Genomic DNA, 27,883 nt, shown 5'->3' with positions numbered 1-27,883 from the left:
ACTTAAGCGCCAAATGGAAATTGTTTGAAAGTGAATGAGTGAAAAGGATTTAAATGCAATATATTGAAATAAATTATACACGTTAGTAAGATTTGAGAGTGAAAATTCAAAAAACCTGCGTATGGAAGTTTCTATACCCTTTCTTGTTAAAAATTCCTTTGAAAAAATAGATTGATGAAATTGACAAAATACACCATTATATACCTATATACCGTAAATATACCGTCGGAGCCTTGATTATGGATTTTATAACACGATTTTTGCAGCACTGGCAATGGCGCCAAATTCAAAACTGCAGTTAAAAGTTTTAGCATTTGTAGTTTAATCGATTATATGTACCCGTCTGGTTTCAACATTTGGAGTTTCGGAAATACAAACACATTTTTTGGAGGTGTATACAAATTCGATGAGCAAAAATTGACAAGAACTTGGTGTTGTGTGGCAGTAAACAGTTTTCTGTAAAGTTCTTTAACTCTGGTTTTTGTTGGGGTTTTTGGTTTCTATAGATATAGATAATGAAACAATTCTCTTGTTTAAGTTTAATTGCTATATGCTTGATTCAGTTTTAATACAATAATTACATATTAAGTTGCACTATACGCTAAACTGGAAGGAATGATTGCGTTCTAATTGTTGGACATACATGAATGTTGACAAAAAAACTTAATAAATATACATACATATGTTCGAAACATAAGGGTGGAGTGCCGGGGGGAATGGGTAGAGAAACAATAGTCAACAATATAAATAAGAATTAATAATTAACTAATGGATAAGAGTGTGGGAGTTGGAATACAGGAGTTCATGGTTCATAGAGAGGGGTTACTTGGGGGTGATTCGGGATCTGGTAGAGGGTAGATCATTTAAGATCAACAAACATTCTTGCGCTTATCTTAACTCCTAAATACACACACTTTAAACATAATTTTGGTAGTTTTGGCTTAAACTAGTTGCTCGTTTTGGTTGTGCCTAACATTAGTAAATACATACACATCGGCCCCGGCTCCAGCCCCGAGTGGGCGGCCAGCTTAGACGCTACGCTACTTAATGATTATGATGTGGTGACGCATCCAAAGGGATGCCAGAGGGGGAAAAGAGAGAAACCAATAAACGTAGGGAGGAAGGGGATTCCAATACGGGGACGGACGCCCTCAGAAATTAAAGCTTTGTATGTTTGACCGTGTCCGTCCAGTAGTTCTGTATTGTCATCGCCTCCAAAGAGTTGAGAAACGAATCGTTGTCCAGGCTGTACATCTCATCCGAGTTGTCCTGCGGGCGAGAGAGAAGTATGAAATGCGGTGCCACAGATTGGGATGACAATTGGTCCACGAATCCTTACACTCACCCGCATGGTGCTATCATCTATATAGACACTGGAATCGGGCTCGCTCAGGGCCTGCGGCTTGTTCAGGAACCTCCGACGGTATAGCACAATCCCAATGGTGCCCACAGTGCAGCAGATGCCAAAGACCGTGAAACAAATGGCCGAAATGGCGCCCGCGTCCAGGAAATACGTACGCTGTAAAAATTCCATCGCGTTAGAGTTTGATTCCCACACCAGCGCCGGCAAAAGGGCGCTCCTGGTCTCACCTGAATGGCCAGTGCCTCGGATGAAATGTTGCCATCATCGTTGGCCCCATCATAGCCATCGGCCACACTGGGCGCCGCCGAGGCCGACCGCGTCAGCAGGCTCTTTGTATCGCTGGAGAAATTGATGTACCGATTGATGTGCTTGTATTCGGCCGACAATACTTTCGACTTGCGCGACCGATGCTCGCTCTCGGCCCGACGCAGCTCCTCCTCCTTGTTGGCATTCTCCAGCGTGAAGGGGGCCTTCTCGCCCTCACGTTCCAGCAGCTCATCCGACAGCCATTCCGTGTTGATCTTCGGTGTTGAGGGTGTGGCCGATGATGTCACTGGTGTGGCTGCAGTGGCTGCTCCACCATTTGTGGTAGCTGCTTCTGTTGTTGCTGCTGCTGCTGTCGTTGTTGTTGTTGTTGTTGTTGTGGCAGCTGTTGAGGAGGAGGATGATGAGGATGGGCTTGATGATGAGGCTGTGGTGGCAGCTGTCGTTGTGGCTGGACTACTGCTGTTGCTGTTCAAAGCAGGCTTCAAAGCGCTGCTGCTGTTGCTGGTGCTGCCGTTTGTACTGCCAAAGGAAAGGGGATAGAGATTAGGAGCTAGAACAAAGAAATGTGATTCGGTGGCTTACCTTGTGCTACTGCTAAAATTCGTAAAATTGTTTAGCTGCTCGGAGGTAAAGTCCGCCGAGCGCTTGAACTCGTACTGAGCATCCACAGGCTCCTCCACTTCATCGGCATCAGCATCGGCATCGGCATCTGGCTGGTGGAGTTCCGCTCCATCGTTTAGCAGCAGATCTTCATGATCGTCCTCCTCATATTGATCCTCATCCTCCCTGTTGTAGACAGGCGTCACGCCACTGCCACTGCCACTGCCACTGCCACTGGCACCCCCTGTTGGCCTGTTGGTCAGATCCATGATGTTGCTCTGTGTGGCCGTCGACCAGGTCTGGCTGACCGTCGTCTGGTACAGCTTTGTGGTCTGCCGCACCACAGGCTGGGCCGCCTGCTGTGCCTCCTCCTCCTGGCCCCTGGGATATGTGTGGACATGGCTGGACAGCAATTGAACTGCAGGACACACAAAGGATATAAAATCTGGCAGGCTAGGGCCTGGGTTCACCGGGGCTTACCGCTGAGGCAGGTTATCCAGAACCAGTGTGACCACCAATAGAAAGTCATGATGCGCTCCGTTCTGTGATCTTGCGACGACTGCCCAGGAAATGGAAAGAGAGACAGACCGTGAGAGGATGAGTCAGGGGTAACAATGTGTGGCCCAAAAGTACTCCACGAAATCCCATAAAATACTACTACTATATGCCTGCCCGATATCCGATGAAGTCATCGAAATTGCTTTTCTTTGTTTTTATTCGGTTTACATTCGGAGAAAAACGGGTTTGATCGCGGCCAAGGAATTGCCATTTTTGGGCGCAGGGATCCCATCCCAACCGAAGGTCGTCGACTTGGATCTGGCTCATAAAAGTGTTTCCTTCCAGTCACATCTTCTTTTGATTATCATTTCCATGCCATTTTTGGGGCGTCTTGCGGCCCACGCTTTTCGGGCCATGCTAAAAAGATGTAATTGTCTTAAACGGCTTTGGCTTTGGCTTCGGCTTTGCCTCAACCCACCCCCCACTCCCGGCACTCTCCGTTTGTCATCCTCTTTGGGGCTTAATTGTTTTCGCCGCTTTTGTTCTGGCCAACAGCCCGCCAACAAAAGCAGTACGCAAAAGCAAATAAGAAACGAACGACAGACAGCCAGAGTGGATCCGACTAAGCCCCTATCCAGCATGGCCTGTGTGCTTCAGTGTTGTGTAATGCCCCCCGTACAAAGAACAGTGGTGTTAAGTCCCAAAGATTACTGAATATTTAGGCCTTCATTTCTTCGTTTTCATAGAATATTTATTTACAGCAGGATCTGATTCCACTTTAACAGCAAAACCAATCGAAATGTTGCTTGAAAAACCTGCACATGGAATGAAAACCATCTATCCTCCCATTCGAAGGGAGGACACAATATACCCCCGTTTGAGTGGCAAGATTTCGAGGGTAGCAAAAATTAGCATTCCCATTTTGGGGCGGGCGGCTGTGAAAATACAATTTACTTGTAGTTTTCGGTTTTGTCGGTTGCCACCACCAGACTTTTGGCGATTCCGAAAAAGCCATGGAACGACAGACACAAAAACAAAAAACAAAAAAGCCCGTCCTAATTTGTTTGTGCTAAAAACAACAACAAAAACAGCAACCAAAAAAGAGAATGAGAACTTTGTTAAACGTTGTATCTTTCTGGGCATTTATTTGGGTTAATGTTCCGCCAATGGATTGAAGTCGATCCCGAAAATTGATAAGATGGACCCACCCCGACCCATAACAGGTGCTCCCCCCCCTCCCCGCCCACAACCCGTTTTGAGCCCTGAAAATATTACGTATACGCCTTTAAGCATTCGGCAGACCCACAGTTGGATGGATGGGCACAGATGGGTACTACATAATCGTAGTACGCGTACGAGTACGCATAGCATGAGGCGTTAAAGGTCAACACAGCGGCATTAATTTGCCCGCTTGCCTGATTTTGCTTTTATGCTTTAATGTGTGTTTTTATGGTAATTCGAGTGGGCCATAAAGCAAAAGCCAACAATTGTTTAAAGGTAAAGAGAAGCCCGACGCCAGCCAGAGCCACTGTCTGGGCTCCAGCCTCTGGCAAAAGGTCTGCGAACCATAACGAATGACATCCATAGATCCAGAGATGTGATGTTCTCTCCGTGTCGTATCTGTAGGCGAATCTGGGCGGGGGTTTGGGGGCTTCCAAATGCCATCTCTGGGGCTGGGGGCGGGGGGCAGCCAGCAGCGTAGACTCTAGGTCGCTAGTATGCAAAGCATTTCATAATAACCCCCCCCAGCAAAATGTTAAAGAAATAAAAACGAAACAACAGAAGCACAAACCAAATGCACTTTCATATGCCCCATGAAACTGGAGCAAGTGCTGCCACCAGCCACACACTGCAATTAACACACAAGCCACAAAGGCACATACACAGAAACATAAACAAACGCCAGAAACAGCACACAGCTAAAAAAGACCACAGACTACGGGGATACACTGCAAATGTCTTAAGATACTGTTAATCAGTGTTGGTAAACGCCTGCTTAGTGCAACAGCTGTTCAACAACACTCACAGCTGATTAATATTCGATGTACAGTTGAGCTTTCGTACCACGAATTTATTTCCAGAAATCTGCAATGCAAAAATTAATTCTACGAATTCCCCTTGAGATTCGACTGTAATATTGTCGGCCCCGATGTTCGCGATGCCATCATTTTATGGATTGAACAGAAAGTTGTATAAACTTTCAGAGGATTTTGAATGTCTCCTCAAGGCATCCTTTGGGGGCAATAGAATGCCAGAGTGGCAAAAAAAAAGCAGCTCGAATTCTGTTCCCTCTCGGCCCTGGCAGACTGCCTCTCAATGTGCGGCATACCCAGCAATGCCACAAAGTGCACAAAAGGCGAGAGAGTGAAATGAAAACGAGGCAACCTTCAAGTGCAAGCGACAAAAGCAAAATTGAAAAGGCGTCGCCCGGCCCCGGTCCCGGGCCCGGGCCGCAGCAAAGGTGCAATAATTAGATGCAAGCTTGCCACAAGGTGCCATGCCATGCCATGCCATGCCAGCACCATATCATCTACAATGGGAAAGTCCACGCTCACTTTCTACACTTCTATGGAGCCCTTCGAGCCCCTGGAGCCCCTGGGGGTAGGCCTTGAAATGGTTGCCAAAGAGGGATCATAGTAGGCCTAGCTGTTTCAGATACTCGTAGACTCTCAGTATAGCTTGAAAAAATTTCACTTAATGAAACGTAACTAAGGAAAACAGTTCCCAGTTTTGACCGGAATAAAACTAAGCTGCCACACGCAATTTTTCATTGTATTTTCCAAATTTTAATTTAAATTCTTTGCACTTTGCAATCGCGCGTTCGGCTTTCGACTCGTTGCAATAATGGTCGATGGACAGGAGCAGGACGGGGCAGGCCCCGCAGGCCCCAAGCCCGGGCGACGCGTGCAATTCAGTTCCGACACGAAGCCAGGCGACGGCGAGGAGGCGGCCCAGCCATCGGGCTCCCGTTCCCGTTCCGCGTCCCCCGGCCTGGGGGCAGGGGTGCACAGCACCCCCGGACTGGACTTTGGGGAACAGATGCTGCCGTCGACGCTGGCCGTCGGCTCGCAGCTGTGGCACGCCAGTGCCAGGCGCTTGGACCTCCGATACCTGAACCAGGAGCTGCCCAGCCCGAAGGATCAGCTGTTGTTCCTGGGCGACATGCAAAAGTCGTTCAAGTGTGTGGTTTTCGACGTCGACCGACTCGCGGACAACCTCAAGGCCCTGGAGACGGCCGAGGTGGGGGACCTGAGCTCTGTGCAGGAGTGCCACCTGATGTCGAAGGACACGGACCCCGCCACCGGGGCCCAGGGCGACACGGCGCAGACGAGCAGCTGCCGCGTTACCTTCTCCGAGTGGCCGATGCACTCGCTGCCCAAGCTGATGGTCAACCTGCGGCGCCTCCACCTCTACTGCAACGTCCAGGTGCACTTCATCGAGCGCTTCGCAAACCTGGAGCTGCTGGCCCTCTACGGCAGCATCTCGCAGAGCGCCATCACGGGTGTGTTCGAACGCTGCCGCCAGCTGGAGCGACTCTCGATCAAGGCCGAGTGCGACGCCCGCCTCGACCTCAGCGGCGTGGCCAAGTGCCCCTTCGTGAACGGCATATCGGTGCCCGTCAGCATTTTCGCCAATCAGCGGGACCTGCTGATCAGTCGCCCCCACCAGCAGCTGATCGAGCTGACGCAGTGCGGCCGCAACAGCAGCCTGGCCGTGGACTGTCTGCGCTCAATCGTCGCCCTGAAGGGCGACTCCATCGAGGCCATACAGATGGACTGCGGATGGCTCGGCAACGGTGCCCAGAGCCTCGCGACCATGGCCATGGGTCGCTGCACTCGCCTGGACCGCCTCGTCCTGGGCAACTGCGACTTCGGGCACATGGCGATCGGAAGCCTCGATCTGCCGCGGGCCCAGCGCCACATTGCGCTGAACCGGTGCCACAATCTGACCGATAGCCACATCCAGGACATCGTCCAGCGCTGTCCGGCCATCCACGAGCTCAGCCTGATTGAGGGCCCCCTCCTGACGGGCGCCCTGCTGCACAACGTCTATCGCGCACGGGCCGAAATGGCCGTGGGCCATCCCCTGAGCCTCGTTCTGACCAACTGCAAGTCGCTTTTGGCCGCCTACAAGACCGTGGTGAGTGTGCCTAAAGCCACAGATCCCTTTCACTTCTCACTCTCTCTCTTGGTCTCTTGGTCTCTTTGTCGCCTTGTAGTTTGCGGAGTACTGGGAGCCCCGCCGTGACATCCTTAAGATCGAGTTCGTCGAGGACGAAAGCACTCCCCTGGAGGATGTACAGGTGTTCTTTCACGGTCCTTCCCTGGACCAAGGTTCTTCGGAGGCAGCTGATCCCCAGATTCCCCAAATTCCCCAAATGCCCCCCGATGCCTAATTGAATACAAAAGCAACTGCAGACCCGCCATAGAGGCCTCATGTTTATTGTGATTGCGATTTTCAATGATTTCTATTCGGAATTCCACAGTCAAAGGGTCTTCTTTGTTTTCTTTTCACTTGTATCCCCCACAGATAGCTTAATTTGTATGCAAATTGAAAGTGCCAGGGGCTGCCGTGGTGCCACGGCACTCTAAAGTGCTTCAGTCTCTGGTCTGTGGAGGAGGAAGAACCCTCTCGTCTCTCTCTGGCAGAAGGACTAGGTACAGCTGTGCTTTCCCTCTCAGACAGGCTCTCGGGCACTCGAAGATCAAGGGGTTATCTCCCAGATAGACTCTGTGGCACTCTGTAGCAGGAGATCTCAACAGTTTCCGCTTGCAGGATTGTAAGAGCCCCCACCACAGAGGTATCTGCCACAATCCCTCAAGAATAGTTGTCAAAAATATCGATCGTTGCAGAACTTTTGTTGAGTTTTCTTTGACTTTCAGTGCAGTCTGTAATCTATTATAATTTGGCCATAATTCAGATGGCTTTCATCAGATATGTCCGCACTGGTTCTACGCCCAATCAATGGCCTCAGTTATACGATGGCATCTCCTCTGCTCTGTGGAGTGGCCTCTGTTCCGTTTTGGTTTGGTAATACTCGAAAACGAAACGTTTTCTGTCGCTGGCAAACAATTGGCGGGCGCTGACAAGTCACTTTTTTGTGCCCCACCATTCCCTCATTTTTTGTTGCCATTTTTCGTAAGCTGTCTGCCTGCCTGCCTTTTCACTTTCTTCGGCGATACGTTTTGGCCACGGATGAAAAGTGAAACCTCAAACATTCAATGGCTTACGCGAACGAATGCAAGCAGCCCGACCCCTCGTGTGGTAGGGGGGCAGGGAGGGAAGGACAGGGATAGGGATATCCTTGAGAACATTGGGCCCTCCGACAACATTTTATTTGAGACAGTTTGCTGGGCAAAAACGTTGAGAATTTAAGTAGATTTTATGGATCGTATTAGTGCTGGGAATGGCGCGGGAATGGCGGCTGACGAAAGTCCAAAATGGAGCGATCAATGACACCCGGATAGCCACCCACGCACCGGGGTCGTCCCGCGTTGGACGATGCCTTCGGCAAATCGGAGTCGCTTTCCGTGGCATTCCAGGCGCCGTGCGACTTGGTCCTGAAGTTGCGCGGACGTGTCCTCCAGCTCTGGCCATAAGTGTCCTCAAAATTGTTGTCCGCGAAGCTGCGAATCTTCGGGGAGCTGCACCTGTTTGCCGGCTTGTTGTTCGGCGTTGAGGTGCACCCGGTCCACATCGAGTGATCGAAGACGCCCGAAGGCAGCTCCGATGTCTCCTCCCCCCTCCTCATGTGGTGGGACATCTGATCGATTTCGTCGCGTATCTCCTGTATGACCCTTTCGAGGGCATCCAGCACCCGCCCATTCGCCTCCTCCTCGATGGCATCGTGCAGTCGTTGCTTTTGCTCCGAGGTCAGCCGGAAATTCGGCGACCGCTTGTCATACACCTGCGGATCGTCCGCCTGCGTGGAGATCCCGATCATGTCGAAGCTCTCGAACATCAGATTCAAGCAGCGGGTATCCAGCGGTGCCCCCTCGCTCCTCGCGGACGAGGCCCGTAAGGGTCCCTCTCTGGCGGTCACTCGGGCCGTCAGAGTGGTCCCGGGCTTGGGCGCCGTCTCAAGTTCACTCTCATCTGGCGCGCTTTCTGTTGCCGTTGCCGTTGCCGTGGCCGTTGCCGTGGCCGTTGCCGCCACCTGGTGCGGCACGGGTGGCGTGCTGCTGCTGTTGCTGGTGAGTCTGTCCAGCCACTTCATGTCCTTCATACGCACCCAATGGGGCAGCAGGGTTCGTGCCAATGGAGGCTGCTCCCCGGTGCCCGACGACGATTTGCACTGCTGCCGCCGCTTCGATGCGTGTCGTGGCTCCTCCAGGGGCGGAAAGTGTTCGCGATTGTCGTACGGTGGATCCCCCAGACACCCGGCACTGCTGCTAGTGCTGGCCGGAACATAGTTCCACCAGACCTCGCCAGACCTCGCCTGAAACCGATCGCCCATCTCTCCGGACGGCGACGAATGTGGCTTTCTGTGGTTTCGGGGAGAAGTCTCGTTACTCCTTTGCCTTGCTCCTCAGTCCGTTACTCACTTGGCTGTGTGTCCCTTGCCCTTTGGCGCTGTGGCTTTTCTGGTGGCGACGTTCATTCCAATACCTGTTTGACGATTTTGTGTCTATCGAAATATTCTATTTGGGTGGCACTCGTTGACGGATTCACGCAAGGCACCCAGCCTTCTGGGATTGCCCTGAAGTTTTGAGCCCCCTGTGGAACGACTTCGACTCGTCGCTGAATTTTGTTATTGCCGGTAAATCAGCAGTTTGCCTTTGCATTTGCCATTCGCACGTTAACGTTGAATGATGGCATAACCTCTCTCCCTCAGTCGTTTCCCCCTTTCCAAGCAGATTCTGTGGTTAATTTATTTCGATTTGCAGATCAATTATGCAATAGTTTCACAAAGTAAGAACTGAGGGTCAGATTATTTAATATATATGATTAATTTATACCCAATATTAGACCACTTTTCGTTGACAAATGTTTACAAAATAATGAGAAAAAAACACATCGTTTGCAATTGTTTTTGCTTGGCAAATCAGAATGGAAATACCTCTTAAAATATGCATATAATGTAGTTGCATTGCTCTGGACTGTACAAGGGCTGCCCTTTGATATTCTTGGCCTTGACTGGTCAAAGCTTTGCGCGTTGTGTATCGCTTATCGTCTATCGATAAACGAAAAAATGCCTCAAAAGATTTTCCTACGATTTTCGGGTTCGATTTTCAAGGCCATTATGAACGAATCTTGTGCGGTTAATTATATATTTTATTGAACATACTGGTACGTAGATATATTATACATATATGAACCGATCCATTCTGAAAGGAAAACCCCTCAGCCCTTACGTCTGACTCTTTTTCGATTCGTTGATTTCCCAATCGTTCCAACTGATCCGATCTTCATCGCATATATCATACATTTACGCAATATTTCCGTCCAGACCCCACCCCCCACACGCCCCCAACAATGGTGAGTGCCGTCGAGATTCGCAGATTTCCATATGCCATATGTTGGGTCTCTCTCGCCCTCTCTTCATATTTGTGCTTCTGTTGTTTCTTCTTCGGCTTTTCCTATTGTTGGTTGTTGCATTGTTCGGTGTGTGGCATGGTGGCATGGTGGCGTGGCATGTGGATGTGGATGTGGAAGCTGCAAAATTGCAATTCGCAATTGTAACCGGATATGGTCGCACAAAATTCCGAAATCTCATTCCCATCCGAAAGCCAAAACTATGATTTCCATACAAAATCCCCCCCCCCCATCCATCTCCCTTCTCCCCCCACCGCTTTTCCCTTTTCCCTGGTACTTACAGTTTTACAGTTGCGGTTCTTCCTACTTTTCTTTCCGCACTTTGCGCTCTCTCTGGGGGCTTCCCCCTTTTCCTCGTTCCTCAGTGAAAGTGGAAGGTTGGTTCCTTCTAGTGGCCTTTGGTTGAAGCTGAAAGAAAATAAATAAAACCTTTTAATAATGAATACTTTTACACAAATTGGAATGCCATAAAATACATTATTCGCCACGCCTTTAAAAGGGGCTTCTTTTGGGCACATCTCCTATAGAAATAGTAGTAATTGGGCAAACCTTTCATTCCAGATTTATTGAGAATTTTAAGCGGTTGGAAAGTGTTCTTGATCTCTCTTGTGGCACCTATAAAATCTTGCTTCGACCTTCTCGAAGGTCAGCCTAAGGTCATCTTGGAGCCTTACAAGCCTTACAGTACTGCACAGTAGATTTTGCCAAATAGTTTGTTTCTTGGGAATTTGCTTTGAACAGACCTTTGAAGAGATGGTTTAGGGAAAAGCACGAGGCTCTGCCTTGTCTTGGTGACCCCGACGCGAGCTCTTGAATCCGTCACCGTCCTGAATCGACTTCAATCTGACCTCGTCTTATATCGAGCTAATCATCGAACAGACTCTTGTCGCAAATCCAAACCGAACCAATTGTTAACTTTATTACATTGATCGCTGCTGATGAAGCTCATTTGAGTCTCCACAAATTTTGGATTTAGTTCGTTTGGAAAGTATGCGCTTTTAGTGTATTTTTTGGATGGATATAGAGCTGACAAAAAGCATAGTTCTAGGGCATTAGATGGTCTGTAGATTGTGCCAGCTGGCAGTTTGTTTGGTTCTTCGGTGTTCAAGCCCTTAGATCTTTCGAACTTGAAACCGAAAATGTTATTTGGATGGAACATGGCACGCTGCTTGGTCTTGAATGCCTCGCTTCACTGCGGATGCAGGTTCGGTTCAGAGCGCTTGAAAGATTCAGATTCCGATTCGGATTCCCCCGACAAAAGATTCAGTTACAGCATTAGCTGCTGCTGCTGTTTGGGTTTTCGGTTAAAACAAGTTCGGTTTCTGGGTAGTTATAAAATAATTGCGATTATAATTATATTTGACTGGGCTGAGTCGAGCGACGATTACGATTATACGCCGTACAATACTCGTGTGATCTGTGATCTGTCGCCGGTTGGGTTTCTGATGCAACCTCCCCAGACGGGGGCAATTAATTGTAATTTGGTTCAACGAGAGACAGAGTGAGATACGAGATACTACTATAAGAACGTGCTCAAGTGTAACGTGTGTCCCTGTGTGGGGGGCATGGGTGTGGTGCGGCCACCACAGAACTTCTCTTTATAGACAACACCATGTACATACATATACAAATCATAAGATATTGAAGGCCGCACCCAATGGTCGTGTCCAATTCGTTCGTGTTTTGGCTTTTGACTGAGAAAGTGACAAACTTACGAGTAAATTCTGTTAGCGTGTTTTTTGCCCCGGCGCTTCTTGTTCTTGTTCTCGTTTTTCCATTTCCATGGAACGTGCCCCGCGTGGCAGAGTGGCCAGAGGGCCCGGAATGGGTGCCGGTGGGCCTACTATTGGGGTCAGCCGTGGGAGCTCTCCGGCGATTAGCTCTGGCCCCGATTCCACTGCCCCGATGTTCGATAAGCCCCCGAAAGCAAACGTCATCGGCTGGGAGTCGGGGAATCTGATTATTCTGGCCCCAACAACAGCACAAAGCCTGCAAATGCAATTGCCGCATTGAAGACACCTTTCGACAAAATTAAGAGCCCACAAAGGAATTACCATTTGAATATTTAAAAAAATAGTCACATACGTTGTTTTTTCTTCTATTTTTGGGACGGAGTCGTATTCGATTTTATGTTTTATTTTATATTTTATATTTATTAAATTTTTTTTCCTTTTATTTAGTTAATATACAAAAATGAAATTATTTTTTTAGTTTTTATTTATTTATTATTTTATATTTATTTAAATGATTTATTTGTTTTTTATTTTTATTTGTTAATTTATTTTGATTCAGATTTTGTTTTATTTATTATTTTATATTTATTAAAATGATTTATTTGCTTTTTATTTTTATTTGTTAATTTATTTTGATTCAGATTTTTTTATATTTATTAAAAATTTTTTTTTTACGCTATGTATTAATTTTTTTATTTTTATTTATTAGTTTATATTGATTAAAATTATTTTTTTTGTATTTACTATTTTTTAATCATTAAAATAATTTTTTTTAAATTGATTATTTTATATCAATTCAAATTACTAATATTTTTATATTTATTAAAATTAATATTTTTATTTATTTGTTAATTTCTTTATTTATTTTTTTTTAAATTTATTTTTCTACCCTCTTTTCATTCTGAGTTTCGATAAATTGTGTTCCTTATTCCACCCCGTGCCCTGCTTTCAATACACGAACATTCCATTCTTGGCTTACAGCGCTGAAACGCACTGTTTCGGCCACAAATCCAAACACGTGAGTGATTTGCCAAATCAGTGTTCGAGCTGACAAATGAAGCCAAATGAGCGGCCGATCTCCCCGCCTCAGCGGAGCCACAGTAAAAGCTTCCTCAACATTTTCCCCGACATCTTCCCATGGCATCCCATCCCATCCCGTATCCCCCCCACCCCCTCCATCGCTCGTTTTGGTTTGTCATCTTTTTAGCCTCCAACCAGGGAGCCAGAGGGAGAGGGAGAGGGAGAGACTCAACCATCGAGAGACATCGCTGCAGGCGTTCGTTCAACTTGTTTGCCGCATTTGCAAGATACTTGCTGTCTGGCACGCCACATCCGAATCCGAATCCGAATCCCAATCCGAATCCGAATTCAAATCATCATAATGATATGGCCAATACGGAAAAGCGGTGGCTGAGGAGGGGCCCTCGGGGTGCCCCAAGCTAAGCTTAAACTGTGTGCAAATGATCTGCCGAAACAAAGCAACGAAAAAACCTACGAATATTTGGTAAACTTTTAATAACCATAATTAAGTGCTTAGAGCATGACAGGAAATTGCATAATTTATTAGCCATCCCCCCCTACCGCCCTACCTAATTATGCAAATACTTGTGTCCGACTTCCCAATCCCCCGTCCCGGGCACTACAATACAACAAAGTATTTGCCCATATATCACGTTCTCCACAGAGAACAAAAGACAAAAGACAAAAGACACTGACGTCAGTGGGGCACCCAAACCGTGTGGTGCCGTAGATTCCCTAGATTCCATTCGACACAGGAGCGCAGTTTCAGAGGGGGCAATCAGGGCAGAAGGAAGTAGTTCCAGAGGGCAAGTCGGAAGTGGAAACATTTCCATAGAAGGCATGGCGAATGGCCTCTGCTTCTGGTTATTCGAAACGAATGTGTCCATTCACTTATGGGAAATTTGTGCAGCCAAAGTCGAAGAATTTCACATGAAAGAAAGTCTCTCCAAGTATATTCATACTGTAATCAGACCGCTCTATAGCTGGGCAATCTATGTATCTAGAATGTGTGGCCACTCACAGGAAAGATATAGGAAACCTACATTTGTTGTTGTAGGATTTGTTGATCTTTGTAGGACCACGACATGCCCTAATGCCCTAGAGCCCTAGAGCCCTAGAGCCCTAGAGCCCCCTCGCTAATCTCAAATGTATCTTTGCTCAGCGGCTCTCAAGTGTGGCTTCGATCAAAGGGCTAGAGTCGAAGGAAAGATGAGTCAAGCCACAATACTCGTGTAAGCAAATGGCAATCCACCAGATATATGGGAACAATGTGCTTTTGGGGATATTTAACATTTCCCAGAACGTGCCTTTGTTGTCCAGATACATCCCAAAGATACATAAATACATACATTCGAATGATTATGGAAAAGCCTTTCCATTTGCCACCGTTTGGCGGTTGGCAGACAATGGCTCCGCAGCCATGCCCCCCCCCCGGTGTCTAGAGGGGGCCGGGGGGCCCCGTACACTTTTACTTTCTTCGGTTTTTTTTTTTCTTGGCTAATTGCACTACTTAGACAGCCAGTAGCAGGCGGCGTCACTTTCCCAAACACACAATAACGCAAAAATTAATAACAATATAATAATCGCACTTCTTTTTTGAATAGCACAGCACACTAGTGAGTGTATTCACTCGTTTTGTGAGTGTACAAAAAAAAAAACACGTTAACAAATTCGATTGGCCACTGGGGGGGGGGGAGGTGACATAATGGGAGGGAGGCCAGGCCCACTGCAGTGTCCGGCATCGGCATCGGCATCGGCTTCCCTCTCTCCGGTCTCTGGCTGTGGCTCCTTGTAATTAATTATTGTACAATTAATTGTGTGATTAATCAATTTGCCATCTCATGTGGTGTGGAATCATAATGCGTTACATGATCATAAACATAGATAATTGGGGGAAGAAGCATCAAGCAGCAGCAGCACCAGCACCGGCAACCCCTTCATTAGATAAAAGATACATAATCATAATCGTATCTCAGTTCCTGTTTGCATTTCCTATGCGGATATCAAGAGGGGGGACTAACGATGGCAATGTCTGCAGCACTTCCTTTAGCCAGATTCTCTAATATCGATTGATTTTCTTCATGGAAGCTCAAGATTCGAGTTCATTTTGTATTCGAATTCAAAGAATACTAAATCATGCATCGAATACATCGAATGAAAGGCTTTCACTTTACTCCTGTACTTGGGTGTCCGTTATTCTTGCCATTGAAATGTCCCTAGAAATGTTCCTAGAAGCACCAAGGAACCCGCTGTTTGTACAGCCCGACAGTTTTCTAATCGAAAGAGTTCTTAAGATTTCTGCTTTCCCCTCCTCCGCCACTTTGTGTGGCATCTACAGTCTGCAACGAGTACGAAAGGTCAGCTCTCGTTTCGTTTTTGCCTTTTGAGAGGCCCGTCCGTCGTCTGCAGCATGGCTATTTTTATATCCCAGCCAAGGATATGGTTTCATTTCAAGGTCCAAAGAAAAGCACAAGAGTGGGGGGCCAGTCGGGCTGGAGAAAACGTGGAAAACGCCTGAGCAAAAACCCACTGAAGCGACACTTTTCGCACGCGTTCCGCTTTTCCGAAATAACGAAACGCACTTTTACATAAGACTCCAACAAAAACCAGACCACAAAAGACGAGTGCGAGTGCGAGTACGAGGGTATATAATTTCCAGATTGATTATGATGTGACCCCTCCCCTCTTCAACGCCTTCCCCACATGTCTGGGCGTTGCAAAAGAGTTTTCTTTTTTGTTGGCATGCTTCCAGGGCATGACGTATGACAGAAATGAGCTGAAAATAAAGATCAAACGATGGCAGATACATATGTACATATGTACTCTATTTCTGCGGCACTTCGCCCTCAATCGAGTCACAAATAATGATACCTGGACACCAAAAATACCCCAATGGAAGGGCCTGTTCCCATAGAACACCTTTGGGGTGCTATAAAGACACGGATTGGGTGCCATAAGTACAAAAATGGGGCAGATTTTGGGTTTTACATTTCAATCTGAAGGACACTCAATATTGTTTCAACAATTTGTGGCCAACTGGTGGCCTCCATGGGTGCCACAACAAAATATTCATATTAAAAATGTCGACTTTAAAGCTGGACTATTATTTTTCCTAGTTTTATGTCTGAAATTTATATTTTAAAAAAGAAATAATAATATTTTTATATTACAAAAATTGTATAAAATTATTTTGAATAAATTTTTTGTTATTTTTTCTGTCCGCAATTTAAGCATATATTAAAATTTATTTTTTTTAACTAAAAAACTTCTCTGAATACAAAATTGTTTATATTTTAAATTTTTTTTGTTTAGCATTAAATTACTAAGATTTGATTGTTATTATATTTTCCCCTTAGATTCAATTCTGTGTAATTAAAAAAAAATTAAATGCAAACAAATTTGTTAAAAAACCTATTTTTTATATAGTTCGATCAATTTTTGTAAGTAAATATAAATAAAAAAAATTAACATTCACTTAAGAAAAATTAAAAAATAAATATCTATGCCATTTCTATGATTTTTTCTTCCCTGCACATAGAATGGCCGTAGGCTAGGGTTCGCAGGCCCCTAATCCGTGAATATATTATTGCATAAGATATTCGAAAGCAGCTGAAGGTGGGGGAAAAGCCAATCAATCGAAAGGCTATGGATCTGGGAAAGGTAAGAGTACGAGTAACTATTTAGTTTGAAAGGTTCCGAGATTACGTATCGTTTTATTCCAGAAGAGACTGGGACTGGGATTGGGACTGGGACTGGGGCACACGCAGAGCTGAACATCCGCTCGAACAACGGGTCGTATGAGTAACGTCAATTCAATTGACAGTTTAACAACAAATTACACAACAGAGAGACAGATAGACGGGGCAGCAGAGCCATAGAGATAGAGCGGGAGAGAGAGTGAGGCCATCGGGGGGTCAGACAAAGCATAGACCCAGAGTCCACAGAGTCCACAGGGCCCAGAGAGGAGGCGGCGGCGCCGGCGGCGGCCTCATTAAATGCTGCCTGAGGGTAAAAATGTAAGCTAATTATTTCCCCTCGATTTTTCCAGTATTGTTGAATTTTTGCATGCGAATAGCTATTGTATAACCCCATCAAGGGATATGCAGGGGGAAGGGGCATGACATCACACAACAACAACAGCAACAACAAGAAAAAACTAAACTAAACTAAAAGTAGCCCCACACCCACACCGCAGCAACAGCGATGGATGGGGATTGAAAGCAAACAAAAAATAACACCGATATCCATAAATTCGTAATCGAATCTCTGAGGGCTCCCGAGGCATTGCGAAGCGCAGGTGACAAAGCGTGTAATTTATGCAAAGCCAATCGAATCAATAACAATAGCCCCCCCGACCCCCCCTCCATGTGAAGACATCAAGTGTCTGCCCCGCTCGCTTTATTGTGCCTCCGATGTGGCAACACACAAAATCCCCCAAAGCAGACAAAAATTAATAACGAAACGATAATGGGCATTGTTTAACTGGAAAGAAAATGCAACTGCAACTGCAACTGCAAGTGCATCTTGCAACGGCAGTTGTAGCGGCATCTGCCACAGCCAAGGCGCCTCTTTCCCATAATGATAATTGTATATTTGTGACGACTGCCAAGACGAGTCATCCTCCCCGGACATTGTCATTGAACAATCATCATCATCGTACGAGTCTCTACCGTCTGGCAGTGACATTGTCTTTGCACTGGACAGGGGCAGGGGCACGGGCAGCGGCAGGGGCAGAGGCAGAGGCAGAGGAGATAGATATCTCATATTCCACATTCCCCGAATTATTCCCTAAAGCTTGATTCTTCTGCCCAATAGATTCCTCTCGGAGCTGCGCAATGTCTGAGAGACAGAAAATCGCCTGACTTTTTTGTTCAACTTAATTGTGGAGGCATTTTGTTGTTTTTTACAGCGAAATATATATATTTATTTTGTGGCACATCTGTAAGCTGAAATATGGCTCTAAAACGAACAGAAAGTATCGAATTGTATTCAGTTGAAACGTTGTTGTCGAGGCACAAAACGCATTACGTGAGAATTCCTTTACTTTGAAAGTTTCATCTGCTGAAACACTTTATTATTATTTACTATAATTATGAAATAATAATCGTTCAATTTCGTTTGTTTTCTGCAGGGTTTCGAAGAGCCTTGGTCATTAAGATAAATGTACTATTTTTTTTTAGCAGTTTATATTTATAGATTAAATGGGGCATATTTCTTTTGGTTTGCCGCAGAAAAATATTTAATTTAAATATGAAAATATTTTCAAATTAAATATGGAAATATCTTTCAAAATTTAAATGGAATATGAGGGCATATTCCAGTTAAATATTAAATAAATAAATTAAATATGAAATATATATCCTTATTCCCATTAAAATATGAAAAATACTACCTATAATTTTATAAAACATATTTATTTTGAATATATTATATTTATCTTCCCATTAAAAAAAGGAAAACTTATTTAATTACAGTTTGAAAATATATTTTAATTTTTTGTATATATGTAAATGCTACAAAATTTTAAGTGAAAATATATTATTTTTTAGTGAAATATTCCAATTTAATATATTTTATTCAATTACCTAATGGCATAAATATTAAATGATGCTCTGTGCATACGCATCGAAAAGAGGGAACCACTTTTGGGGTCTGAGGGGACTGCCTATCGAGTTTTGCATTTCCTGTTTATGGTCTCCCAATAGCGATACCAATACCAATACCAATACCAATACCAATACCAATACCAATACCCTTCGGTGCATATCTGGCATGGCATTGTATTCTTGGTCTTAATAAAGCCAATGCTGGCCGGGGGAGGGGGGACTCATAAATTTGAAATTTCTGGCTTTTGTTGTGTTTTGTGGCTGACACAATTCCGAGGCATTTCGCAGGCATTTCATTTGGCTAAACAATTTTCGCATCCCCCCAAGCACCGCAAGCACCCCAGTCCCCCCCAACCCCCCAACCCCCCATTCCATTCCCATTGTGCGTTCAATAAACTAAACTATTGTTAATGTTAATGGTATTGTTGTTGTTGTTGTTTCTGCATTTGCAATCATTGAATTTTTTGCAATTTTAAGTTGTTTTTTTTTTTTGTGTATGTGTGTGTGTGCGTGTTTGTGTGTGGCCATTGCATTCGGGTCAACGGGTGAAATATTTATGGAAGGCAGGGCCTTGGGGGTCTGCCGGCCACAGGCTGCAGTCCCCATTGGAAGGTCAAAAGGCGACTGCGACACGATCGGACACGATCTTCGAAAGTCCCACGGATATTCAAAGCCAAGTTCAAAGTCAGTCAGTCCAAAGCCAAAGCGAGAGATGAAACAAGGAAGTCAGCCAGCCCCCAGACGCAGCAAACACAAATGCCAGATCAACAACTGTAAACACTCGTGGATGGGGCACGGCACAGCTGTTGAGTGGCATTCCCCCTCCCGCTCCCCCGGAACCGCTCTTGAAGCTAAGGCTTCCATCCTCGCCGCCGGCAAATCCACTTGACTCCGCAGATCGTTCCATCGCTCCATCGCTCCATCGTTCATCATTCACCCTTCGCACGCGTTATGTTTAATGTTTTTTTTTTTTATTGTTTAAATATTTAAGTACTCCCCCCACCCCCCGAACGGGTAATCTGTTTTCTGGCCAGGCATTGACATTGGCCTAAATTTAATAAAGTTTTTTTTCCTTCAATTTGTTGGAGGCTTAGAATTAGACGATGCTGCCCCTGCCGCTGATGGGATGACAAATCTGTCTGTTCAGCAGAAAGCTTGATGATTTCATAGCAATTCTCTCGCTCTCCCACTCCCACTCCCACTCTCCCTCTCTCTCACTCTTTTGTTACTTGAATTTGGAATTTCATTAATTGGTTTTTACTAGCTGATTTTGGCCAGAAAAAGCACAATATGAGGAAGTCGTTGTGCCCCCACGAGCAGGCACGCTTCCACCAATAAACGCTTCCACAGAGGCGGTACATGTATGTGCATCTCCCCGCTTCGCACCATTTTTACTTAAACAATAACAATAATAATAACAATAACAATAACAGCATAAATAAGCGCAGGCTATACCTATTTAATGTTGCGACTGGGGGATGCCCATTGAGCCCATTGAATCGCCAGTAAAATAATCAGAATAAAATATAAGGAAATAAATAAAATATCAAAGATATAAAAAAAATAATAATTAATGAATTAAAAAATACAGAAATAATTTTAAAACAAAAAAAATATTAATAATAATTTTAAAAAAATTATAAATGCATTTGCAATATATAAAAATATGGAAAATAAAAATTAAATTAAAATATAGGTGTTTTAAGAAAAAAAAGTTCCCCAATTTTAAATCACAAAAAATAAATAAGAAATAAATTTGTTAGCTGTTTTTTTTGTCAACAAATTATAATAAGCATTAATTAATTAATTAATTCCATGCAAGTTTGTTTCTGATATAATATAATATATTCCCACTCACAAAGAAAGAAGAAAATAGATCTGTGTTTCCCTGTTCTAGTTTTAATATTCATCAGTTTCGGATGTTTTTTTTTTATCTTTTATGAGCAAAATCTTAGTAAAAAGATCATCACGAGTATTCCACATTGGTTACCGCCATTGTACACCCAAAATGTATATACCCCGATGCACGATTCTGGACAATAACAGGGTGTCTATCTAAAACAACAGTAGCGTAGAGCCGACTCGACTCAGAGCCTATGGAGCAGCTGATTCAGCGTCTCTCTGTTGATTCTACTTAGCGTGTGGCCCCCATGCCCGTTCGTCCAGTCATAAACTGGTTTAACGACTTGAAAGACTATAGAAGTCGTCTAAAGACAGAGACAGAGAGACAGAGAGACAGAGAGGTGTGTGCTACCGTAGAGACAGCGGGGGGCGGGTGTGCGGCAGGTAGCAGCTGGCCCTGCCATTGCCTTTGCCTTGTCCCATGTCCCGGGTCTCATGTCCATTTTCATTTCCATTCGCATTTCCATTTCAGATACAGAGACAGATACAGATGCAGAGATACAATAAGAAACTGCCAATCAGGCAATTGAGGCTGCACTTGGACTTGAAATTCGTTTGATACGCAGTCCCCTACCGTGAGTCAGAGATTGCCCCTCCACCCGGCCATTCATCCATCCCTTCATCCATCCATCGGTAGATCGATAGCAATAGAGTCGTCCCCGCTGCCGCTACAAGTACTTGCTGTCGTACTATTCCCGATAAGATAATGGCAACAGCGACCAATAAAAGATAACTACTGCATTAGTCAGAGTCTCTCCAGACAAAGAGAGAGGCAAAGATACAGTAAACAATACATTGAAGCATCAGAATCAGTGCATGGCAGTTGGCAAAGTGTAAATGATTTAATATACGAGCCACAGGCACCCAGGCACCCAGGCACCCAGGCACACACGCACACAGCCGCAGAGGCACACACAGCAATTGCCAATCCAGTTAAGAAAGGCAGCTAACTGTAAAGAAAACTCCGTGCCGCTCGTAATGCCAGCTGTAGATAAAATTTAATCGGCTATGATTGTTCATTGGGATCGTTCCATATGTGGATGTCGATGTGGGTATGGGTATGGTTATGGGGGGGATTAGCTCCATTTTAGTGGCAAGTGGCAAGAGCAAATCGATCATTTAACACCCAGAGAGACGCTGGCTGGCTGGCTGGCTGGCTGGCTTTGGCTTTGACGCGGGGCCATCTGCATGCTCGGCTAAATATCCAAGTGCTCGCTCGGTCGGCTATTACGAGCAGCTGTAAAGCTGCAATCGGCACTGGGGAGGGGAGTCGAGTCGAGTCGAGTCGTCCCCTTCTCAATGAATGGTGGAGCAGCAAGCACCTGGAGCAAGGACCTGCAGGAGCAGCAGCAGCACCCATTCCGTTGTTGTTTGACTCTTGCTTTATTGATTTTTAGCAGGCAGAGAGACAGGTTCAAACACGCGCACAGGCACGCACGCACAAACACGCTCGAAACGGGGGAAAACACACCCTTGGCTGTATCTGTGTCTGCCTTTGTATCTGTATCCCTGTATCCCTTGGATACCAAGACAGAAACAGCTACAGCTAATTAGGTAAAAGGCGGCTCGGCTCGGTTTCAAAATCAGCAACGAACCCGAGGTGATTCCTTATTTTGGGAGGCACAAGGATGTTATTAGGGGACAAGTTACATCACGTTCAGATTCGTTTCATTTTAATATGGAACTCACTTTGTGGCTCTCGGGACATCAGCAGTATATGGGCTGTGTTCGTGTCTAAACAATATTGCACACAGGGCGCGCGGTGCGCTCAACGACACTATCAAACACAAGAGCACGCAAAAAACACACGGCAAAAAAAAACACACACGCAACGGCGCAGCTCTACCTTGCTGCGGCACGAACGGTTTTAAGGCGACTCACTCGCGTAACGGGCGGTTCTGTTGCAAGCGGCGGATTAGCGCCATCTGTTGTCTGTTGCCCGTGCTGTGGTATAACAATATTAGGTAGGGGCCATTCAGCTAGGCTGCCTCTCTTTTTGGAACGAACTTGGTTTCAGAGCCAACGAATTTGGTTTTTAAGTCCATAACTTAGCTAAAAATAGTGTAAATACACAGATACAGGAACAAACGAATGGGATGCGGGCAGCATATGTTTATACATAGTTGTGAAACCTATTAGACCCCACCTAACATACTTATACCTTTTGGACGGCAGTTGCTGCGCACTGCAATCGATAGTTAAGTAGTGCTGCAAGTCGCCTTTACGATAGTGGACAATTGTATCGATAGTTCAATACCATCACGAAATATGATATCGTCTTCTGTATATTATATTTTATCCTAGCACTCAGATTAGCAATATACTAGAGAACACAGGCTATAGAAACTTCCATTGGCAGGTTTTTTTAATATTCGCTCTCTCTTCATCATTTATTCCACTGGATTTTATTCAAAAACTTGTCACTTTCAAACAATTCAAATTTGGCGCGCAACTATGCAAGGACACAGTGCTACATACCCTTGGGAAAATGATAATACAGATTTCAAGATATGTTTATCACCCCTGGATCCACTGAATGTAGAAAATAGTCAATCTCTGTTGTAAAGACATCTTAACGAAATTTTGCAGTTTATTCTTACAGAGACCAAGAATGGGAATCGGTATAGAGATATATGTATATGCAGGAAACTAATAATATGCATAAATAGGTGAAAAACATGTCAATATGAGAAATTAATAGTAATAGCGAGTAATACCAAACCGAATATCCAAATTGAGGAATTTGATTTCTGATCATTGAAAGGAAAAGATTAGCCAATTGTCGGCCACGAAAATTTGAAGAGATATGAGATATATATAGAAAAATAATATGAGAAAGAATAGGATGCATCTACAAGAAGAATAGACAAACAGAAATATTTTCCGCGGCTTAACTCAAGTTGCTCACTTGTTTAAAAAGAGGGGGCTAAGTTTGCTTTTTCATCGGTATATTTTGAAATAGAGGTCTATTTCGGTATATTTCTGAGGGTCAGACCGTATAATTCTTTCACTGGTCACACTGATGAGGGCGGCAAAGAGGGAATTATTGAACAAATGAATATTGAATAATTGAATAAATAAATCAACTTGATAATTAAGTCAATTATGACTGGCATTTTTTTTTTTGATGCTAATCCAATTCGATAGCACACCGGGTGAAGTGACGTCACACACCTGAGAGATGCGATGCTCCGGCCCGCCATCCGTCCACGCCAGCAGAAGAACGAACAACAACAAAAACAAACAAAGCAGAACCGGCAAAAGCCAGTGCAAGATTGTTTCTGTTTCTGCTGTTGTGGCACAGCACAGCACAGAAATACATATTCTGGCATTATTAAATTGGTATTTTGGCATTGGCGCAAGCGAAAACATCCACACAAACACACAACTACAGGGCCAGCGAGACGAATAGAGGAGTGGCACAGACACAGCCACAGCCACAGTCCGCACACTTTCCTGGCACTTACTCATGCCACTGTAGCAAAATATTCTTGTGGCTTTCGGCATTGTTATTAGTACCGCAGCGACCCAGAGGCAACGACTGACGTGTCTGGCTGCCACTCACCCATTATCATCATAGATAATAAATGATGTCTGAAGATGCCAAGAGTGAGTACAGGGCAATGCAAATAATCATAAAAGTATAAGCGAATGCAAGCACTTTTTCTTCTGCTGTTCTGTTGGCCAGGTCCAGGACCACGCACCCGTAACATCATTGAAAACCAATTGTTTCGCCGCCAGCGCAGTCTGAAGCTTGAGGCCCTGCAAAGGCAGCGCACCCTTCAGGGAGATGACGACACCGACGTGGACGAACCCTTCGACAAGGTCAGTGGTGGGATGAGCATGAGCCTGAGAATTCCTAATGAAAAAAGGCTCTCTCTCTCTCTCTTACAGACGCAAATAGTCATAATATTCACGGAGAAGGCCAAGCTGCGCCACTGCCAGGATGTGGAGAAGATCATCAAGGAATTTGGCATACAGACCACTCTGGAAACTGTAGGGTGTGTGCCAGTGTGCCTCCCTATACATTATAGTACTTTGTTGGTCATTGACATTTCTTTTCTCTAGAAAAACCGAAAAGTATCTGTATTTGTCGGCCAGTTTGGACACCTTGTTGCGGCTGGCCGATGTGGCCGAGCTGGAGAAGAAGACCACCACGGGCAGCATGCAAAAGTTCAACAATGGGTGCATTTCCGACTTCCTGCTGCCCGGCATGGGCAAGGATCAAATACTGCGCTACTGTGAGATCCCCGTTCTGATCAAGGATGTGATCAAGCCAGCGATCAAGTCCTACATACAGAAGGGCTACATCGAGGACATGTTTCCCCTGCACGATATTGTGAGTGACTTCCGTGATCTGCAGGTCAGAGCATTTGTTGACTCTCCTGCTGGCTCTGTTCCTCCTGCAGCTCTATCTGGATCGCTTCAACTGGAATCTAAAGCGCTCCCATCTACCCATAGAGGACATCCGCAACTATTTTGGCTCCAGCATTGGCCTCTACTTCGGTTTCATTGAGTTCTACACGAAGGCCCTGATCTTTCCCGCTGTCTTTGGCATACTGCAGTACCTATTCGACCTGAATCTCTCGATTGTGTGCAGTTTCTATGTGGTCTGGACAACTGTGAGTCCCTTCAGGACTATGTATAAGCATAGCCTTAAAGCTATTCCGTTGCAGATCTTCCTGGAGCTGTGGAAGCGCAAATGTGCTGGCTACTCGTACCGATGGGGCACCATCGAGATGAGCAGCCTGGACAAGCCGCGCTCCGCCTACCAGGGCCAGCTAAAGCCCGATCCGATCACCGGCAAAATGACACTGCATTACCCGATGCGCTACACGTACCTGCAAATGTACTGCATTTCGTATCCGGTGGTGCTCGTCTGTGTGGTGGCGGCCGGCTGGTTCGCCCTCTACCAGTTCCAGATCGAGGCCGAGGTGCTGGCCGATTTTGGCGCAGACTCGTGGCTGCTGTACGTGCCGGTCATTGTGCAGTCCATTCTGATAGCCATCTTCTCGTGGGCGTACGAGAAGTTGGCCACATTCCTCACAAAGCTGGAGAACCATCGCACCCGCTCGCAGTACGACCGGCATCGGGTCAACAAGCTGATGCTCTTCGAGATCGTCAACAACTTCTTCTCCCAGTTCTACATCGCCTTCGTCCTGCAGGACCTCAAGCAACTGAAGTACCAGCTGATGATGCAGCTACTCATATTCCAGCTGCTGTGCATTGCCCAGGAGATCGGCATCCCGCTGATGGCTGTGCTCCGGCAGAAGTATGCCAAGTTTCGCCATCGCGACACCGTGACCGAGGAGGAGAAGCTGGACAATATCAGCGATCAGCCCCGGTACGAGCAGTCGTTCTACGAGTCCGGCCTGGATGCCTACCATTCCACATACGAGGACTACCTGCAGGTGTGCATACAGTTCGGGTTCGTTGTACTCTTTGCCGCCGTGGCCCCCTTCGCCGCCATCGGGGCGCTCATCAACAACGTGTTTGCCGTCCACATCGACATGTTCAAGCTTTGCAACATCTTCAAGCGTCCGTTCGCCCGCAGGGCCAAGAACATTGGCGCCTGGCAGCTGGCCTTCGAGCTGCTGTCCGTCATGTCGCTTCTGAGCAACTGCGGTCTGCTCTTCCTCCAGCCGAATGTCAAGTGAGTGAGCGGGCGAAAGCGAGGCTTTCGTTTTAAGTCCTAAAATACAATTACTTCTTCCTTCCGCAGAGAATTCTTCTCGCACTGGCTGCCCACGGTGCCGGAGCTGTCGTTTGTCATCTTTGAGCATCTGCTGCTGGGCCTCAAGTTCGTCATCCACAAGGTTATCCACGAGCGTCCGCGCTGGGTGCGAATTGGTCTGCTGAAAGCGGACTTTGAGACCAGCCAGGCCCTCAAGCAACTCAAGTGAGTGCATCCCTGCCGTGGCATCCCTGCCCTTCCTCCATTCATTGTTTCCATTTGCTTGCAGAAAATTCAAGGCGGAGACTAATAAGATGTCCTAGGATCCACTCTCCCACTCCTCTAATCTGCAATCTCCAAACCCCAATCTCCAGTTCCAGTTGTTGGTGCTATTAGAACCAGGTCCATTTTAAAAGTTATTATATTTATACGTTTTATGCGATTTTAATGTGAAAACTCTAACCGAAGGAAAAGTGTGCCTTAGAAAATATAAATGCTTTAATCTCAAACCCCCATATCAGATTCTAGCGCCCTTTAGCGCGCTCCCCTAAAGTGCTTGAAGGCCAGAAAGGCATCGATTGCATGCAGCAGTCCCGCCGCATAGCCCATGTACTGAAACAAGCAAACAGGAATCAAGATTGGAAGGCATTTAACGCTTTTAGATCCACACTCACATAGCAGGCGGTCATGGCCGGATATGCCCAGAAGCCGGGACGCACCAAGAACTGCGGATGCAGCCACACAACGCACGCGAATCCCATGTAGCTGGAGGAGCTGAAGTACATGCAGGCTGCAAGGCCATTGAACAGGGTCTCCTGAAAAAAAAACATCAAAGCATCTGCAAAGCTTGAGGGGGGAGGGAGGATCTAGAGGGAGAACTACTCACAAACAGTGATTGTCGAATGAGGCCGTATGACTTCTCCGAGAATCCATAGCACAGGAGCAGTATGCCCGTCGTGGTGAAGCAGTGTCCTGTGGTGGCCAGAAAGCTGGTGAGCGCCTGGCCAATGGAATCGGCATAGGGCACACCATAGCGTATCAGGAGGCCCTCGCAGAGCATGGCCAGGCCCAGTTGCATCAGCTTGAGCAGACCCACCCGCGACAGCACAAAGCCAAAGTTGATGCACGTACAGACGCGACAGCAGCAGATCCTGATGCCCAGCGGCTGACTCATGCCACGCATTCCAAACGAAGACATTGTGTACGTAGGTGCTGTGCTGCTCCTTTGCCGCGAGCCTATTTCCAACTGTTCTCCGAACCGAACAGAACAGAACAGACTCTACCACACGACAATGCCACAAGGGGTGAGTCTGCGCCTAGGCCTGGGGTCGTCTATAATTAGACACATCTGGCGGCAGCCGCTCTCCTGCATGCCCCAAGCGGCGCAAGCGCACAGTGGTACCAGTAGTGCCTATGCGTCTGCGCTGCATGTCTGCGTCTGCTTCTGCATCTCTTTGAGAGCTCTGTTCGAACCACTGTGTGTATGAAATCGCAGTAGGCGCAATCCTGGCATCGGTCCGGTCAGGTCAGGTGTGTGGGTCCGAGTGATTCGAGGGAATGCGCTCAGTCAGTTGTCAGTCTGTTATCATCTCGTTGACTATTTAGTCACAGCAAAATTCTCGGCCTAAATCCCCAAAATTCAAAATTTAATATACACGTTATTTCTGTTGCAAATTGTTAGTAC

The 27,883-nt window shown here is 46.0% G+C and overlaps 4 protein-coding genes across 5 annotated transcripts; 2 read left to right on the top strand and 2 right to left on the bottom strand.

The window, feature by feature from the left end:
- Positions 1–532: 532 nt before the first annotated feature.
- On the bottom strand, positions 533–22,392 carry LOC6597432 (uncharacterized protein DDB_G0271670). 2 transcript variants are annotated; one of them, XM_026990764.1, is made up of 7 exons: positions 22,215–22,392; positions 10,546–10,672; positions 2,711–2,789; positions 2,213–2,648; positions 1,591–2,149; positions 1,340–1,519; positions 533–1,269 (listed from the first exon to the last, which is right to left on the bottom strand). In XM_026990764.1, exons 3-7 carry the CDS (start codon positions 2,757–2,759, stop codon positions 1,159–1,161), a joined length of 1,335 nt encoding a protein of 444 aa, XP_026846565.1. In that variant the 5' UTR covers positions 2,760–2,789; positions 10,546–10,672; positions 22,215–22,392; the 3' UTR covers positions 533–1,158. The 2 variants fall into 2 exon arrangements, with proteins under 2 accessions (XP_026846565.1, XP_026846566.1); XM_026990765.1 differs by having other exon boundaries at positions 1,346–1,519.
- On the top strand, positions 5,222–7,219 carry LOC6597431. Its single transcript, XM_026990763.1, has 2 exons — positions 5,222–6,868; positions 6,948–7,219. Exons 1-2 carry the CDS (start codon positions 5,573–5,575, stop codon positions 7,122–7,124), a joined length of 1,473 nt encoding a protein of 490 aa, XP_026846564.1. The 5' UTR covers positions 5,222–5,572; the 3' UTR covers positions 7,125–7,219.
- Positions 22,393–23,648: 1,256 nt separating the features above from the next.
- On the top strand, positions 23,649–26,650 carry LOC6597429 (anoctamin-10). The gene is made up of 8 exons (XM_002022435.2): positions 23,649–24,134; positions 24,214–24,350; positions 24,420–24,526; positions 24,594–24,864; positions 24,935–25,147; positions 25,202–26,178; positions 26,248–26,424; positions 26,489–26,650. The coding sequence occupies exons 1-8, from the start codon at positions 24,113–24,115 to the stop codon at positions 26,520–26,522; spliced, it is 1,938 nt and encodes a 645-aa protein (XP_002022471.2). The 5' UTR covers positions 23,649–24,112; the 3' UTR covers positions 26,523–26,650.
- Positions 26,651–26,733: 83 nt separating this feature from the next.
- LOC6597428 (protein singles bar) lies at positions 26,734–27,869 on the bottom strand. Its single transcript, XM_026990701.1, has 3 exons — positions 27,086–27,869; positions 26,874–27,014; positions 26,734–26,811 (listed from the first exon to the last, which is right to left on the bottom strand). Exons 1-3 carry the CDS (start codon positions 27,395–27,397, stop codon positions 26,734–26,736), a joined length of 531 nt encoding a protein of 176 aa, XP_026846502.1. The 5' UTR covers positions 27,398–27,869.
- Positions 27,870–27,883: the final 14 nt, after the last annotated feature.

The sequence above is a fragment of the Drosophila persimilis genome, unplaced genomic scaffold (genome assembly GCF_003286085.1).
Source record: "Drosophila persimilis strain 14011-0111.01,24,50 unplaced genomic scaffold, DperRS2 tig00000606-arrow-arrow-pilon, whole genome shotgun sequence".
NCBI lineage: Eukaryota > Metazoa > Arthropoda > Insecta > Diptera > Drosophilidae > Drosophila > Drosophila persimilis.
The sequence above is the reverse complement of the archived record's forward strand: the minus strand, read 5'-3'. Positions and strand labels throughout refer to the sequence as shown.

What these genes read in the sequence shown, in the direction of transcription:
- LOC6597428 (XM_026990701.1), bottom strand. Translation starts at nt 27,397, where the DNA reads ATGTCTTCGTTTGGAATGCGTGGCATGAGTCAGCCGCTGGGCATCAGG. An exon ending in TCATTCGACAATCACTGTTT is followed by an intron (nt 27,015 to 27,085) that starts GTGAGTAGTTCT and finishes TTTTTTTTTCAG; the next exon opens with GAGACCCTGTTCAATGGCCT. An exon ending in CGGCCATGACCGCCTGCTAT is followed by an intron (nt 26,812 to 26,873) that starts GTGAGTGTGGAT and finishes TGCTTGTTTCAG; the next exon opens with TACATGGGCTATGCGGCGGG.
- LOC6597431 (XM_026990763.1), top strand. Translation starts at nt 5,573, where the DNA reads ATGGTCGATGGACAGGAGCAGGACGGGGCAGGCCCCGCAGGCCCCAAG. An exon ending in TGGCCGCCTACAAGACCGTG is followed by an intron (nt 6,869 to 6,947) that starts GTGAGTGTGCCT and finishes GTCGCCTTGTAG; the next exon opens with TTTGCGGAGTACTGGGAGCC.
- LOC6597429 (XM_002022435.2), top strand. Translation starts at nt 24,113, where the DNA reads ATGATGTCTGAAGATGCCAAGA. An exon ending in TCTATGTGGTCTGGACAACT is followed by an intron (nt 25,148 to 25,201) that starts GTGAGTCCCTTC and finishes ATTCCGTTGCAG; the next exon opens with ATCTTCCTGGAGCTGTGGAA. An exon ending in CAGGCCCTCAAGCAACTCAA is followed by an intron (nt 26,425 to 26,488) that starts GTGAGTGCATCC and finishes ATTTGCTTGCAG; the next exon opens with AAAATTCAAGGCGGAGACTA.
- LOC6597432 (XM_026990764.1), bottom strand. Translation starts at nt 2,759, where the DNA reads ATGACTTTCTATTGGTGGTCACACTGGTTCTGGATAACCTGCCTCAGC. An exon ending in CTGGATAACCTGCCTCAGCG is followed by an intron (nt 2,649 to 2,710) that starts GTAAGCCCCGGT and finishes TGTGTCCTGCAG; the next exon opens with TTCAATTGCTGTCCAGCCAT. An exon ending in AATTTTAGCAGTAGCACAAG is followed by an intron (nt 2,150 to 2,212) that starts GTAAGCCACCGA and finishes TTCCTTTGGCAG; the next exon opens with TACAAACGGCAGCACCAGCA.